Here is a 14,675-nt window from a genome sequence, read left to right as displayed (position 1 = left end):
TCAGGTTCAAATGTTAGCACTCAGCACCCATATTAAAATGTAAATCCAAAAATTTATTCTGCAGCTGCAAACAGTGACAGCTGAAGCAGGCTGGGCCCACTGCCTGCCCACTGAAACCCTCAGCTATAGTGGGAGACTCTGAAACAGGGAGACTCCCTCAGAAACAGGGAGACTCTGGTTTCCTAGGGGTCTTTGCTGCAGTCTCAACCAGGATTTGTGAGATTTTCATTCCTTTACTAAAACAGCAGTGATGAGTTGGTTGTTATTGTTGCTTAAATGTATGCAGCTGTATACAGCTGGTACACTGTGCCATAAATCAGTTCTTGAAAATAATCAGTAACTAAATTCTAATCCAGATTCTAGTGCCTTGACTTTAAGGTTCACCTAAAATAAAAGGCTATGACCAACTCAGTGCATGAAAAGACACATAGAAATGCTTACAATTTTAACTAATTTATGCTCTGATCCTGACAAGATAAGTTTAATAACAAATCATTTTCTAAATTTTATCTTTTCTCAAAGGCAGTTTCTGTTTGGGAATTAACTTTTGCTTATGGAAAATCATTGTATTATATGTTTGTCACTTGATAAATGTGATATTATTGAAATGAGGAGTTAGAGATTTTTTGCTTTCTACCTCTCTTAAAGTGAAAGCATAACGTACCCAACCAACATTTTAAAGGGCAAACTTGGGGAGTCCTAGTTTTGTACCATAAGCTATAATAGGTCTGTTTCCCTGCTGTGTCAAGTGCATTTTCTGTAAAACCTAAAACCGAATCATGCTGTAAACAAGCCAGTTTATTTGGGGACTTTCATTAAGTTTGGAGGAATAATGGATTTGCTTTAAATTAAGCAGAGCTGCATTTTCTTTCCAGAAGGTTTAGTGGATGACACAAACTTAGGCAAACTCTGTAAATGTTTATTCAAACCTTTTACCCTGCTGACATTCAGTTGGATTTAACAAATAGGTGAATCTAGTAAGAATGTGGTGGGCTGATCACTGGCTATTGATTGTCGTGAGGAATATTCTCTTGATTATTAAGCCAAATACTGGGTTCACTGATTGAATGAGACTCGCTGGGAACAAAGCATCAGGAAATAATCCCTTTGCATAATTTTAACATGGCTCTGCTCTTTGTGAAATGCAAACTTTGACGGTACCTCCAAATTCTCCATTTTTTCCCTAAGACTCGGCTGGAAGTAGCTTGTCTACCTGGTTGGCACGGTCTCGTTTTTTAAAGGCTGAAGTGCAAGCACGGCCGTAACACACAGGGCCTCACTGGTGTGTGGCTTTCCCAGTCGTAAAGGAGTGAGAGAAACGTTAAGCCAGTCTGACACTTGCGTGCTTCCTTTTGTGTGAAGGTTATAGGATGTAACAAGCCGTGTCCTTGGATCCCCCATGAGCGGTTATCTTTTTGAGGGGTCAGACTGGCTGTGGGTGGTTCCTGGCATCCAGAGCCACGTGTGGAGGTGCGGGCTGAGAGTGCAGGAGGCTCTGGGCTCTCTCCTTCTCTCTCCTCGCTGCTCCTGTCCTTGCTGCCGCACGTACTTGGGGAAAATGAAGGTGAAGGGCTGCCTGGGTGGAGCAGGCTGTGGGAAGGGAGGTGTTGGTGGGTAAAGTGTTGTGATGGGGGTTCTCTGGGGAAAAGGCCTGTCTGTCTTCCTCCTGCCTTCCCAGGGCGCAGTGCCTGGCACAGAAACTTCCAGTAGTTGCCTGCTGAATGCTGAGAGGCAGAGAATCAGGGCTTAGGGCTTACGTAGCAGCACTGCAGACCTCTTCCCTTCCCTCTGACCCTTCTCAGTTGCACACAGCCCAGCACCGTGGGGCCACATCCCAGACCCACACCTGGAGAACTCATGTGACTTTCTTTATAGTGTGTGTGTCAGTAGCACTCGGTCGTGTCCAACTGTGTGACCCCATGGACCGTAGCCCTCTAGGCTCCTCTGTCCATGGCGTTCTCCAGGCAAGAATACTGGAGTGGGGAGCCATTTCCTTCTCTGAGGGGAATCTTCCCAACCCAGGGATCGAACCTGGGTCTCCTGCATTGGCAGGTGGATTCTTTACCATCTGAGCCACTAGGGAAGCCCTTACTTTATAGATGCCCCCCCTTTTCTCCAAAGCATCTACACAGTTAAGGTACCACCTGTGCATGTGAAGAAAAAACTAGAATAATCTGGGACAGAGAACAATAATATCTGGCTATTAAGAGCAGCTTCTTAAATCTGATTGTGGCATCTTTCTAGTGAATAAAATCCAAGTGCATTACAACCCTGGCTAGCTACCCGGCATGCACTGGCTCCCCATTGCCTTTCCATCTCCTCTTGTCCACGCTCTAGGTCAGGGGACCCCAACCTCTGGGATTTTATGCCTGATGATCTGAAATTAAGCTGATGTAATAATAATAGAATGTACAATAAATGTAATACATTTGACTCATCCCCAAACCATCCCTCCTTGGTCCATGGAAAAACCGTCTTACACAAAACCAGTCCCTGGTGCCAAAAAAGGTGGAGACCACTGCGCTGGTTCCTTGAGCCCCCAGGCCCCTTGCTGTCTGCTCCACCCTTTGCCTCGATTAGTCTTCAGATGCCTCAGCCTTCCTGATCCTTTAAAGATCCACTTAACCGGTACTGCTTCACAGAGGTCTTCTTTGGCCCTCATGTCCCTTCTGTCCCATTAATTTATACCCAGGCATTTTGCATTTTCCTGTGTGTTTGTTTTCTTGCTTATTAGCTATCTGTCATGCTTGATTGATGCTCTCCAGGAAGGACTGTTTTCTGATTTGGTTAGTGTCTAGTCTATGCCTGGCTCAGAAGAAGCTCTCTGTAACTAAATATTTATTTAAATAAATGAATGAATGTGTCAACCCATCTTTCATCAGAAAAAGTGCTTCAAGTAAAAAAAAAAAGTGTTTTTCTTTCTCCTCTCCAATCTCAATATACAGTATACATACACACAATGAAGGTGTCGTTCATGCTGTAAAATTTCCCTCATCTTGGTAAGGAATTGCCTTGACAAGTAGCATTGGTGATTTAATGCCTATGGTGCTAATATTAGTAGTGCTTTTTATTCATGAATGTCTAATGTGTTTTTTTCCACCTCTCTTGTTCTTTTGTCTTTCTTTTTTAGCAAGGAAAGCCGTATGTCTTCGACAGAGTGTTGCCTCCCAGCACAACTCAAGAGCAGGTTTACAATGCGTGTGCAAAGCAAATTGTCAAAGGTAAGTGCTATTTCTTTATTTTCTCCTGGGCCTTTCAGAATAATTGAAAATGTTAAGTGGTATTTGCAGCCTAGAAATCAATGTACCTTGACCGTAAGCAGAGGCCTGCTAATTGGAAACACTGAATTATAGCAAGCTCTGGCCCTGATTTGCTATGATGTCAGGATTTAACTCCTCGATACCTCCTTTCCAAAGAGATTTCTTTATTTCTTTTGCCACCTTTTGGGCAGAGTTATTCTGTCACTTAGAAGCTTAAAAGCAGGGTAAGATATAGTCATACTATTTTTGTAATGGCTTTAAAATATTGCTGAAGTTATAGTACCTCCTCAGCAGAAAAACATCTATTCTGATGCTCCAGTTGTATATTTTTTGGTTGATCTATTTTGTGCATCTGTCTCTTCAGAAAGAAAATTTATTTTTTTTACTTTTAATTTTATTGGAGTATAATTGATTTGTAATATTGTGTTAGTTTCAGGTGTACAGTAAAGTGATCTGTTATTTGCATGCATATTTCCATTCTTTTTAAGCTTCTTTTCCCATCTAGGCCATTACAGAGCTTGGAGTCGAGTTTCCTGTGCTATACAATAGGTCTTTATTAGTTTTTTTCTATATAGTAGTGTGTATGAGTCAGTAGAAATGGTTTCTGAAAGTATAGTCTTCAGAAAGAAGCTTTAAATGTGGAAAATTCTTGGGCATCAAGGAATTTTCTGCAGCATCCTAAGATCATACATTACCTTGCTGGTTAGTAAGTTGTTCTTACTACTCAGCATTCCTTAATAATACTTTCATCTAACCCACTTTCTGTCTTCCCACCCAGACCCTGACACTTGTTCTTCCACGTAGGTAGCCTAAAGCGTGAATTTGTGTCTTAGAGATCAATTCTTTTTTTCTGGGACTGGCCTCGGCCCTGAAGGATTCGTGTCAAAATAACAGCAGGGAGCCAAGCAATTTATACGTTTCTCTGCCTTGCCCTTTCAAATCAGGGGCAGGACAGAGCTTGCCCTTGGGGAGCTCGCCATCTGGACAGAGCTGACAGAGCTGAAGGGGCATCTCCTGCTCCTTTGCTTTTCATCACTGAATCCTTCCTTTCAGATTTGAATGCTGCAGTAATGGTGTTTTCAAATGTCTTGATGCTGCCACTTTGATAGGTAGCGCTAGATTTAAGGAGTGAAAAGTGAAAAAACAAACCCCAAAACTCCTTGTCCTATTAGATCCGCTTGTTTTTAGAAGGTGAGCTGACTAACCTATTTGAAAGGCATGAAAATCAGCCCTGGTTACATCTGTTAGATTCATTCTGACCTTGGACACCTGCGTGGGAGATGCCTGTCAGTATGTACCATCTCTTGCTGAGGTGTATGGTTATTTATGTTCCTGTTGCAGACATCAATTCAATTAGAAAGTCTTTACCGTAAGATTATTACAGAAAATTGAAGAGAAACAAGTATGCCAGAATGTGAGATTTTTTTGAATTAATAGTTTGGGCTTATATCTATGGTAATTTTTGTCTTCTTTCTACTTCTACTCTTTTGCTTCCCTGTCTAAACATATTTGCTCTTTCTGGAGTATATAGTTTTGCTCCTAGGCAGCCCCCCTTCCCCTCTATTATCAGTCTCTTTTATATTTTTATTAAAGTAATCACATACAAGCCAGAATTCCTTCTTTTTCTCTCCTCCTTCATTATCAGAACCAAATAGTATTTACTGCTTGCTGTGCTAAGCACGAGGGCTATTTAAATACACACCCACCCTCTCTAAGTTGACATCGTAATTAGAGATGGATGCACTCCATTTGTAAAAAATCCTGTGATTAACAAATAATGCTAATAACCCTGAAGTTTTTATTTACTAGATAAGTTTGGGTCCCTTTCAGTGTTTGGGTTTTTTTTTATAATATGAAACGTCAGAAATGGACAGTCCCTAGGTGTGGGGGGCGGTTCTTGTGGACTTCCTAGCTGTGGATAACTTGAGTCCCCAGTAGGCAGTGAGTCACAAAGAAAACCATCGAAAATAAAATCAGGCTCTGACATGATATAGTACACAGACATTTCTTGGGCACCATAAATATAGCATCAACATGCTCATTTTGTAGCAATAAAGAGTGTCTTATTCTCCCTTAAAAGGAAATTATTAGGGGCATAATGGAGACCAAATTTAACTTTTTTTTTTTTTGATATCCACTGAAGCTGCCATGAGGGGAAGTGGCCATGTATTTCTGTGTCAGCAAGATAAAATGTAGGTATAAAAGAAAGAACTGCTTGGCATAGATTACTCAGGTACAGCTGAGGTTTCTCTGGCCATGATAAACCTTGTTTACATCAGGAATGGAAGGTGGTACAATGGGAATCTTTTTTTCTAGAGGCCAAGATTTGAACAAATGACTTCTAAAAGTCCCTTAAGCCTCTGCAATTCATGGTGATATAGTAGATTGGTGAGCTTTCCTTTCAAGTCTATCTAAACCCATAAATGATTTTGAGATCAGAGAGACTCCTTTTAACTGGACAGCTTTATTCTCTCTTTGTCCTTGCATTCCCTTCAACTTCACTGGGTTTAAAAAAAAATATTTTGAACATTTGATTGTAGCGTCCTGGCATCTCCTACGCTCCCATCTTTGCCTGGTGTGTGTTTTTCAAAATGTCATCTGAAAGAGTGTAGAATTCTCTCCATTTCTTCTAGAAGAGGTGATAGGGTTTGTGGGTACCAGCATGGTAAATAGGAAGGTTCCTATGGATGCCCTAGGATTTAAAAACTGGTCACTGGGCACTGTTACTGAAGTAATCGGAGAAACTGTTTCCCCATGTACAGAAGCCTCCCCTGGCATTTGCCTTCCAGATTAGATCCTCCAGTGCTGGAGAAGACGGTTTCTTGTTTTCCAGTTCTAATTTCTTTAAACTGCATCCATTTGATTGTTTCTTTCATTCGTGTTTTGATGTGAGTATACTAGGTATTTGCCATATGGTTAAGTATTGCTAGGGACTGAAGTCACTGAGACACCTAAGACTCTGCAGAAATCTTTGAGTATAGATAAGGAGCAGATGCTTGCGTAGTTATTATACATGTGGAGATTATGTGCTTTAAGATGCGTGTGTGCAAAATGCTATGGGAGCACAGAAGAAAGTCACTTGCTACTGTTGATTTTGGTGAGTGGGGAGGAGGATTGGAGAATTGAGGAAGGCTTCTTGGAAAGGTTGGGACCTGAGGAGCATAGAATATGCGGGGCTGTACAAGCAGAAGGAACAGCAAAAAACCAAAGCCTAAAGCTTAGGGTGCAGAGTGATAGGCCCTAAAAAGTTAGGCTGGGGACTTCCCTGGTGGTTCAGTGGCTGAGACTCCACTCTCCCAATGTAGGGGGTCCAGGTTTGATCCCTGGTCAGGGAACTAGGTCCCACATGCCACAACTAAGAGTTCACATGCTGCAAATAAAAATCCCAAGTGCTCCAATGAAGACCCAAATAAACAATTAATAAATAGAAATAAATATTAAACAGTTAGGCAGGACCAGAGTTGGATAGAAATTGATGGACTTTATCCTGCAGGTGATGTGGACCCACTGAAGAGTTGTGGAATTTTTTCTTTTTTTGGCCTTGTTACAAAGCATGTGGGATCAGAGTTCCTTGACCAGGGATTGAACCCGTAGCTCCTGCAGTGGAAGTACAGAGTCTTAACTACTGGACCTTCAGAGAAGTCCCCAATGGAGAATTTTAAGCTCAGGGATATTATCAGATCAATTTTATTATTCTATTATATATGACTTTTAAGAAGAATTACATTTATTTTGCCGCTGTTATCTGTCAGGTACCCTCTATGCATTCTACATATGTTACTGAATTTTAAATCTTTACGACTTTATAAGGTGTGTGAGTATTATTATTCCCATTGTACTAAAGAGGAAATTGAGGTGAAGTAACTTGACCAGGTAGTTTAGGGACTAGTGAGGCCGTGCCTTGAACCTGAGTTTGTCTGACTTGAATTTTTCTGGACTATCCTGCCTCCACTTGTCTTGTGGGCCCGTAATGAGCATTTGGTAATTATTTTATGAGTTATTCCTTTTCCACCAGGCCATATGGACTACCTTGCAGAAAGGCAGGGGTAGGAACGGGAGTAGAGAAGGGAAAAAGGGAAAAAACAGAGACTGGGTTCCCAGGGCTGCTGGGTGACCCTGGCTGCTGCCAATGAGGAGGCACGCTTCCATTCTGAAGATGCAGCATGCCCTTGCCTGGGCACAGTGGCGTGGGTGCCCCCAGCTTGGCAGGCCCAGCATCCTGGCTGGCTGTTGGTGTTTGGTAGGATGGTCTCTGCAATCTCTGGGCACAGCCTGCTTGAGTAGTGTGGTTGGCTGGCGAGAGCCTTAGGAGTCCAAGCCAGGGGTGGCTTGTTAGCCACTATTGCCAGAGGCTTTGGTGCTACTTGTGTTTCCCTGGTAGCTCAGACAGTAAAGAACCTGCTTGCCAGTGCAGGAGACTTAAGAGATGTGGGTTCAATCTCTGGGTCGGGAAGATCCCCTGGAGGGAGGGCATGGCAACTCACTCCAGTATTCTTGCCTGGAGAATTCCATGGACAGAGGAGCCTGGCGCGCTGCAGTCCATGGGGTTGCAAAAGAGCTGGACACGACTAGGCAACTAAACAACGGCAACAGCTGGAGCCACTCTTGGGCCACTGTTTCACAAGGAGAGATGACAGGAGGCCACGACAGCCTCCCCACGCGCCCTGATGTGTAGCTGTGATTCTGTCCTCCCCGAATTCTTACCTGCCACTCAATGGAACTAACTCTTCTGCTTCAGCAAGACCTAGACTCAGAACTGGTAAAGCCTAGGGAGGGCAGCTCGACTCTGAGGCCACACCAGGAGGCACAGAGTATTTTCAAGGACCCCACTCCCCTCTGCTTTCCTCCCAGGAGATGACAGGACTCTTCCCGAGCGCTATGGGCTCTCTTCTGGGTTTGCTTGGCTGCTGGATGGATGTGTGCTGTGTGGGGCCCCGCTAGCCCTGTGGTGTGAGCTGAGGTCACATCACACCAGTCCCTGTCACAAAGAAAGGTTCTGTCCAGCTGGGCTGGTCTCTGGCTTTGTGGCTGGTGTACAGAAACAGTCATCCTGTTATGACAGAGACCCTGAAACAAATGCTTTCCTTGGGCCCAGGATCTGGCCTTCAGCGTGATGAAAGTGCCTCTCCGTGGGCTCTTTCTGCAGAGGCGGGCGGGTGGTGATGTGGCTCAGTGGCGGCAAGCACAGGCCTGTTCCCCTCATCTTTCTGTCCTTGGCGGGTGTCCTCCGTCTCCCCGCATTTGTGGTCCAGCCTCATGTGCATTTTGGTGCTGTGCCCCCCTCTCCATGTGTCTTCTCCCCTCATAAGCAAATGTGGATGCAACAACAAGCAAGCCCCCCAAACCCAGAGTTTGGAAGGAAATAGAGGACACCAGGTTAGAAGAGCTTCTTGTTTTCTTTTTAAATCACCTTCTGATTCAGAATCCAGTTGATAGAGGGTGACATCGGCCCTCTTCAACCTTGAACACCGAGATAGGTTCTCCAACAATGAATTAATTGTTACATGATTCTGAACACTTAAGGCTAAGTGGAGTTTGTCCTAATGGTGTTTTGTGTGTTCTCTTTTTCTTTAAAAAAAAAAATAAAATAAAAAGCAATTGCCCACAGTGTTGCCATAGCAGCAACAAAGAATCAGGGATTCTCCAAGAGTCTCACGTGCCCTTAGCTCCCTACCCTAAACAAGCGATGCTGTCCACGAGCGTTATGTGTTTGCATGTATGTGTCCCAGCCCTTAGCCTGAGGGAGTCTGGTGAACAGTGTGGCTCCCTAGGATTTAGTGAGGGTGGATTAGATGGGGGGACTGGGGATGTCTGTGGGGCACAATTCCAGAGCCCTCGCCCTCTCACTTCCTGGCAGAGGAAGAAGTACTGGGTTTTCCGCTGTCAGCAGAGCTGGACTCTGAGCTGAGGTTTCTTCCGGGGGGCAGCTGCTCAGGGCCCCCTCTGTGCAGGTGGGCGTGTGGGGTGGCCAGCGGCTCTGAGGAGGAGCAGAGGGACTGGACCTTGGCCTTGGCTCCCTTCCTCCTGTCCTAATGCCTGAGCTAGTGGGTCCCAGGGTGCTTCCTCCATAGGGACTTAAAATAAGGAAGCCCTTTCAGGGTGGGGGGAGAGGTTTAATTTCTAATCAGTTAGGAGCTTAGGTGCTGTGATTGTGGCTGGCATTGAAATTGTCTGGAGGTGTTTGTGCCGTGAACATACAAAATGTTCAAACATCCAAGGATGGAGACCTCTTTCTTTCTTCGAGTCCCTCAAAGCATGTCATTTGTGGTTGTGTAGAAGCTCCCACTCCGACTACTGTTTTCTACTAGAGAAACCTTTTCTCTGAGCAGGTTGGCATTTTCAAGAAGACTGAAGCTTGAACCTCCAGCCCTTACATTGTAGTCTTCAAGCTTTTGCTTCCCCTGTTACCAGGGAAACCATTACCAGAAGTCAGATATGTGTGAACATTTTTTCTCTCTCAATATAGCTTGACACAAACTCTTGAGAGCTGCTATGATTTAAAAAAAAAAAAAATCCTGCCATTTAATTTTTCTTTTTTTTTAGCTTCTCGAGGGAAAATCCCACTTTCTTTTCTGATCCCAGTTTACACTCCAAAGCCTCAGATCAGTAAACATGTATTAAAAAAAATTTTTTTTAGGAGACTCAACAAAACAGCAAAAACTAACCACCATCATAAACTGAGAGAGACCAAAAAAGCAAACAAACCAACCTAATCAGGGCCTGAAATAGACGGAGTTGCTTACCTGGCTTGATTTTTTTTTTCTTTGTATATGGCCTTGGAGAGGACACCCTCTTATAGGGCTCCTCTCCCCACCCCTCTGTGCTTTTAGGAGTGAGAACTTCCTCCCTTATGTAAAGGTAGGGGGTCAGGGATATTAATCATGCATCATCCCGCTTGTCCATGCTGTTTATGTGGGTGAAGCAGATCGAGGGAAATGAGCACTAAATATCTTTTAATCACCTCTGCCGCTTTGAAAGAATTCCCACAGATAATTGCCAGTTCATAGCAACGTCTGTCCGACTGTCCACACGCCACCCCCCGCCCCCAAATCGTCTCTGTGTGATGGAAGCAGCCTACAGCGTGTGGGGTCAGCACAGTCTGCTCCTCCTGTTGCTGTTGTTGTTTTAGTCACTAAGTCATGTCTGACTCTTTTGTGACCTTATGGACTTGAGCCCGCTAGCCTCCTCTGTCTATGGGATTCTCCAGGCAAGAATACTGGAGTGGGTTGTCATTTCCTCCTCCAGGGGATCTTCCTGACCCAGGGATCAAACCCACGTCTTCTGCATTGGCAGATGGATTCTTTACAGAGGAGCTACCAGGGAAGCCCCTGCTCCTTGTGTAGTTAAAGGAAATTCCCAAAGCTCTTGGGCCAGGGCCATCTTCCTAGCACAGTCACTGGAAAAAGAGAGGCATTAAATTTGAGTTAGGACCCAGTTGGTTTCCGGGCTCACTGGATTGTCACCATGTGTCTCAGTATATGGAATGGGGCCCTGTGCCTCCCAACTCTGGACAAGCTCTGCTCTGAATGGGCTCCAGGTAGCTTCTCAAGAAACCTCCACAAGGAACCTGCTGGGGCCAGGTTTAACCCAATCCAAATCAGATCTTCAGGAGAAGAATTCTACATGCACCTCACTGCAGAGACTCAGGGCATGATAATATGTTCCCCCCTCGACAGATCTCAAGAGATCAACATGGAGAAGAAAATTCAAATCCCTTTCTACTAAAAATAAAATACAGTGCTCGATATCTGTTTTGATTTTGATATAACCGGGAGAAAGTGTGTCTGCCTTTACCTTTATTAATATATTCCATAGGCATGTGAGTCCATTTATTTTTATTTTGTGGAGCCGTGGAGGCCCTCATTCCTGCTTTTATCTCACAATTCTACTTAAAATGCAAATGGAATTGAATACATCATTTGTGTGAAAAATGAGATGGGCCATTTGGAAAATGTAATTTTAAAACAGGCAACCGGCACTGGCATGCAATCAAAGTAATGAGTTACTTTTAATTTTTTTCTTGCTTGCAGATGTCCTTGAGGGTTACAATGGGACGATTTTTGCGTATGGACAGACGTCATCAGGAAAAACACACACCATGGAGGTAAGGCTTCAGTGTGCTGTCGTCAGTCTCTCAGATGACTGAATGGAAGTGGCGCTTCCTGCAAAATGTTAGGTGCATGTGGCTTTTTGACTGAGCAATAGAGATGGTTAAGGGGATGTTATATTTGTGTCACAATTTTTGTGTATCTTTGAGGTGTTTTAAAAATAGTGGTGAGTAATAAAGTCTCAGGAGTTCAGTATTAAAAAAATCCTCTTTTGATAGCTCTGTGAAAATATTAATAATAAATTCTGTTTACAACAAGCTAACCAGTGGTGTGAGTATCCCTATGGGCTGTCAGCCCCATCTTGCTGAGAAGGTCTGTTGTGAAAATCATTTACTCTCTAAAGAGTCTCTGGGGAGGCAAGTCTCTTCTGGATAAATAAAAATTTGTAGGTCAGAGGTTGAAAGAAGCTGGCTTTTGGACCACATTCAGCCCACAGACACATTTCTGTATGACCTGCAGTGTTCTGTGGTTTTTTGGTTTTTATTTGTTTGCTTTTTTACAAATTGCAGGCAGTGTTTAAAATGGGAAAATTTCAAACAATTCTAGGTTGAAGATTCTTAGATCCTTATACATTTTGGTTGAAAATTCTGATGATCCAGCAGTTCTGGGTGCAATTTCACCATGATATGAGGTGTAAGTTTCATTGGAGCAAAGCTGTTCGCTGTCTCATTCACCTCTTTACTCACATTGCTGGTGTGTGAGACCACGGCTGTCACATAGGAGGGCTTCGATAGAATATTTGTGAAAATGGTATCCTCGTGGGGGCCCTGGCTGACCCATGAGTGTCGGGCCAGCCCTTGTGGACCCCTGGTCCCCTCCATGCACATCGTGAGTGAATGTTTAGCATCCTTCCCCAGAAACATACACCCCTGGTCCCCTGTGCCCTTGAGGGTGTGTCCCCAGCTCTGACTGTTGGCCCTGGATTTCTGTGGCTCCAGGCAGTTTTCCAGACAGGGCATGCCTGCAGAAAAAATTGGCCCCTTTTACCTCTTCTTTTCCTGCTTTTTGCCATGGATTTGACTCCTAAACAACCTTTGGGGCTGGATAATTGTTCTAAAGACTGGGCCCACCTGACAGGTGAGGAGAGGTGAAGAGTGGTTATTATAAGCAACTACACAGAGGAAGTTTGGGGAATTCATCTTACAAGCAGCAGGGTAAGATGAATCCTTAATCCTTCAAGCTTAGGTTTTTCATTTACAGTCCCCTTTTGGGACTGTCACTGAGTTGCCTACTGCAGACTCGGTTTAGCTTATGAATCATTCCTATTGAAGAAGAGATTTCAAAGGCACGAGGCTAATATCCTCAGGGCTCTGGTGTTCTGCTCACACCGACTTCCAAGTATGGGGCATGACTCTGGGGGACCTCATTCCTGTTGTGTTGACTCACTTCCCCCTGTTTCACTGAGACAGAGGGGTTCAGAGACTGCACGGATTAAAGGAAGCCCCGGGTTTATTTGCCACCTTTTCCAGGTGGAGCAGGACTGTTCCTGGTCACCCGAGCCTTTTGGTCTCTTCCCTGCATCTTACATCCTGTGGCAGTGCATGTCACATCCTTGGAAATGGGGTACAGGCATGGGTGTACCCCACGCTTCTGCTTTGGCCCCTCTCCTGCCTCTCTACTGGGCCCCAGACACTTAACCTGCTAGGCACTAGAAAAACTGCAGTGATCCATTGCCTGAGTTTCACCCACCCCAGTAACCATGGGCAGAAACTCCTTTATAACACCTGAGAGAGAGAGTAGGAGACGGCTTCTTATAAGGGAATCATTCCTTAGTTATTTGGAAACTTGCCCTACCATATACAATACACAAAAATGCAATATTTAAACCCTCCCCCCAAATCTTACAAAATGCCTACACTAGTGACCTTTTAAGCTTTGGGATTAATTCATCTTTGAGAAATAAATACAATGTATTTGCTAAATGGCAAAAATTTAAATTGTAAACCACCAAACAAGAGACCTGTCCCCAGAGTAGAATCTTTGTTTGTGTTGCATATGGGTGGCCAAGGATATAGGTGGATGTGCTGCTGCTGCTGCTAAGTCGCTTCAGTCGTTTCTGACTCTGCGACCCCAGAGATGGCAGCCCACCAGGCTCCCCCATCCCTGGGATTCTCCAGGCAAGAACACTGAAGTGGGTTGCCATTTCTTTCTCCAATGCATGAAAGTGAAAAGTGAAAGTGAAGTCGCTTAGTCGTATCCGACTCTTAGCGACCCCATGGACTGCAGCCCACCAGGCTCCTCCGTCCATGGGATTTTCCAGGCAAGAGTACTGGAGTGGGGTGCCATTGCCTTCTCCAAGGTGGATGTGAGGAAATGGCACAGAGGTGTGCCATCCCCTTCACACTAAAATTGGAGACGTTGCATTAAATGAGAGCCTCTCCAGCTGTCTGTGACTCACTGTGTAAACCCCGCACCCTGGGAGTGGTACTGTGGGTCTGGAGGGACTCATGGGACCTAAAAGGAACAGGATGCTGTTCGGGTGGCTCTCACAGTTGCCTGAATTCTGTTGCTTTTCCTTCCTTGTCCGTTTCAAAAGGTTGCTGAGAATGAGCTGCTTTCCTTTACTGTGACTCTGGGGGACCACATGCTTATGTCTGCAGGAGGAAGGAGTGGGGTGGATGGGGGACCCTAGTGCCTTGCCACCCCCTCCATACTCTGCATCTGGCTCATTCTGAAGGGGGATGGTAGTTGGAGAAAAGGTAGGAAATATTTTAGAGGAAAACAGAGGAAAGGGGAATCCCCATACTGAAGTCTGGACATTGTAGGAGACCAGGAAACCCAGGGCCCTGAAATACAAAAAAAAACACAAAAACCAACAAAACCCTTCAGGGCTCTCACCTTCTACAAGGAGGATTTTATATATTCGGCATTACACATTGTGATCTTTTAAAAGCTCTGGGAAGGGACTGTTAATTCCATGAATGGACGGAGCTGTCACATTTAAAAGCTGGTTTTCATTTTAATCCCCCTCCCTGCCCCAGTTTGGGGTCTGGCATCCAGTGGTGATTCCATTACCTTCTATTGAGGGGAGCAAACAGATAAGCCCACATAAAATTGGAAAGATTAGCTTCTGAAGATGGTGCGTTTCAGGCGGATTTTTAGCACAAATGGGAAACACTTGGCAGTGTTGGTGCTAAGCTGAGGGGACCCTCCGTGTGCTGGGCTCTGGTGGGCAATGTTCAGGGGCTGGTTGGAAGAGGGGTCCTGGGGTGCTGGCTGCACAGAGGAGAGAGGGCCAGACCTTTGTTCGGAGCGGGAGGCTGGGAAGGGCTTCTCTCGCCCCGTGCCTTGCTTTTTGGCCTGCTTC

General features: G+C 44.8%; 1 protein-coding gene across 3 annotated transcripts in view; it reads left to right on the top strand.

Moving 5' to 3' along the window:
* Positions 1-14,675, top strand: part of KIF5C (kinesin family member 5C) — a 160,240-nt gene that overhangs the window by 51,347 nt on the left and 94,218 nt on the right. For all 3 annotated transcript variants that reach the window (XM_061438385.1, XM_061438386.1, XM_061438390.1), the window contains exons 2-3: positions 3,131-3,221; positions 11,291-11,364. In XM_061438385.1, the coding sequence (XP_061294369.1) occupies positions 3,131-3,221; positions 11,291-11,364 (165 nt within the window). The remainder of the gene's footprint in view (positions 1-3,130; positions 3,222-11,290; positions 11,365-14,675) is intronic.

The sequence above is a fragment of the Bos javanicus genome, chromosome 2 (genome assembly GCF_032452875.1).
Source record: "Bos javanicus breed banteng chromosome 2, ARS-OSU_banteng_1.0, whole genome shotgun sequence".
NCBI classification, from domain to species: domain Eukaryota; kingdom Metazoa; phylum Chordata; class Mammalia; order Artiodactyla; family Bovidae; genus Bos; species Bos javanicus.
This window is presented reverse-complemented; position numbering and strand designations above follow the sequence as displayed.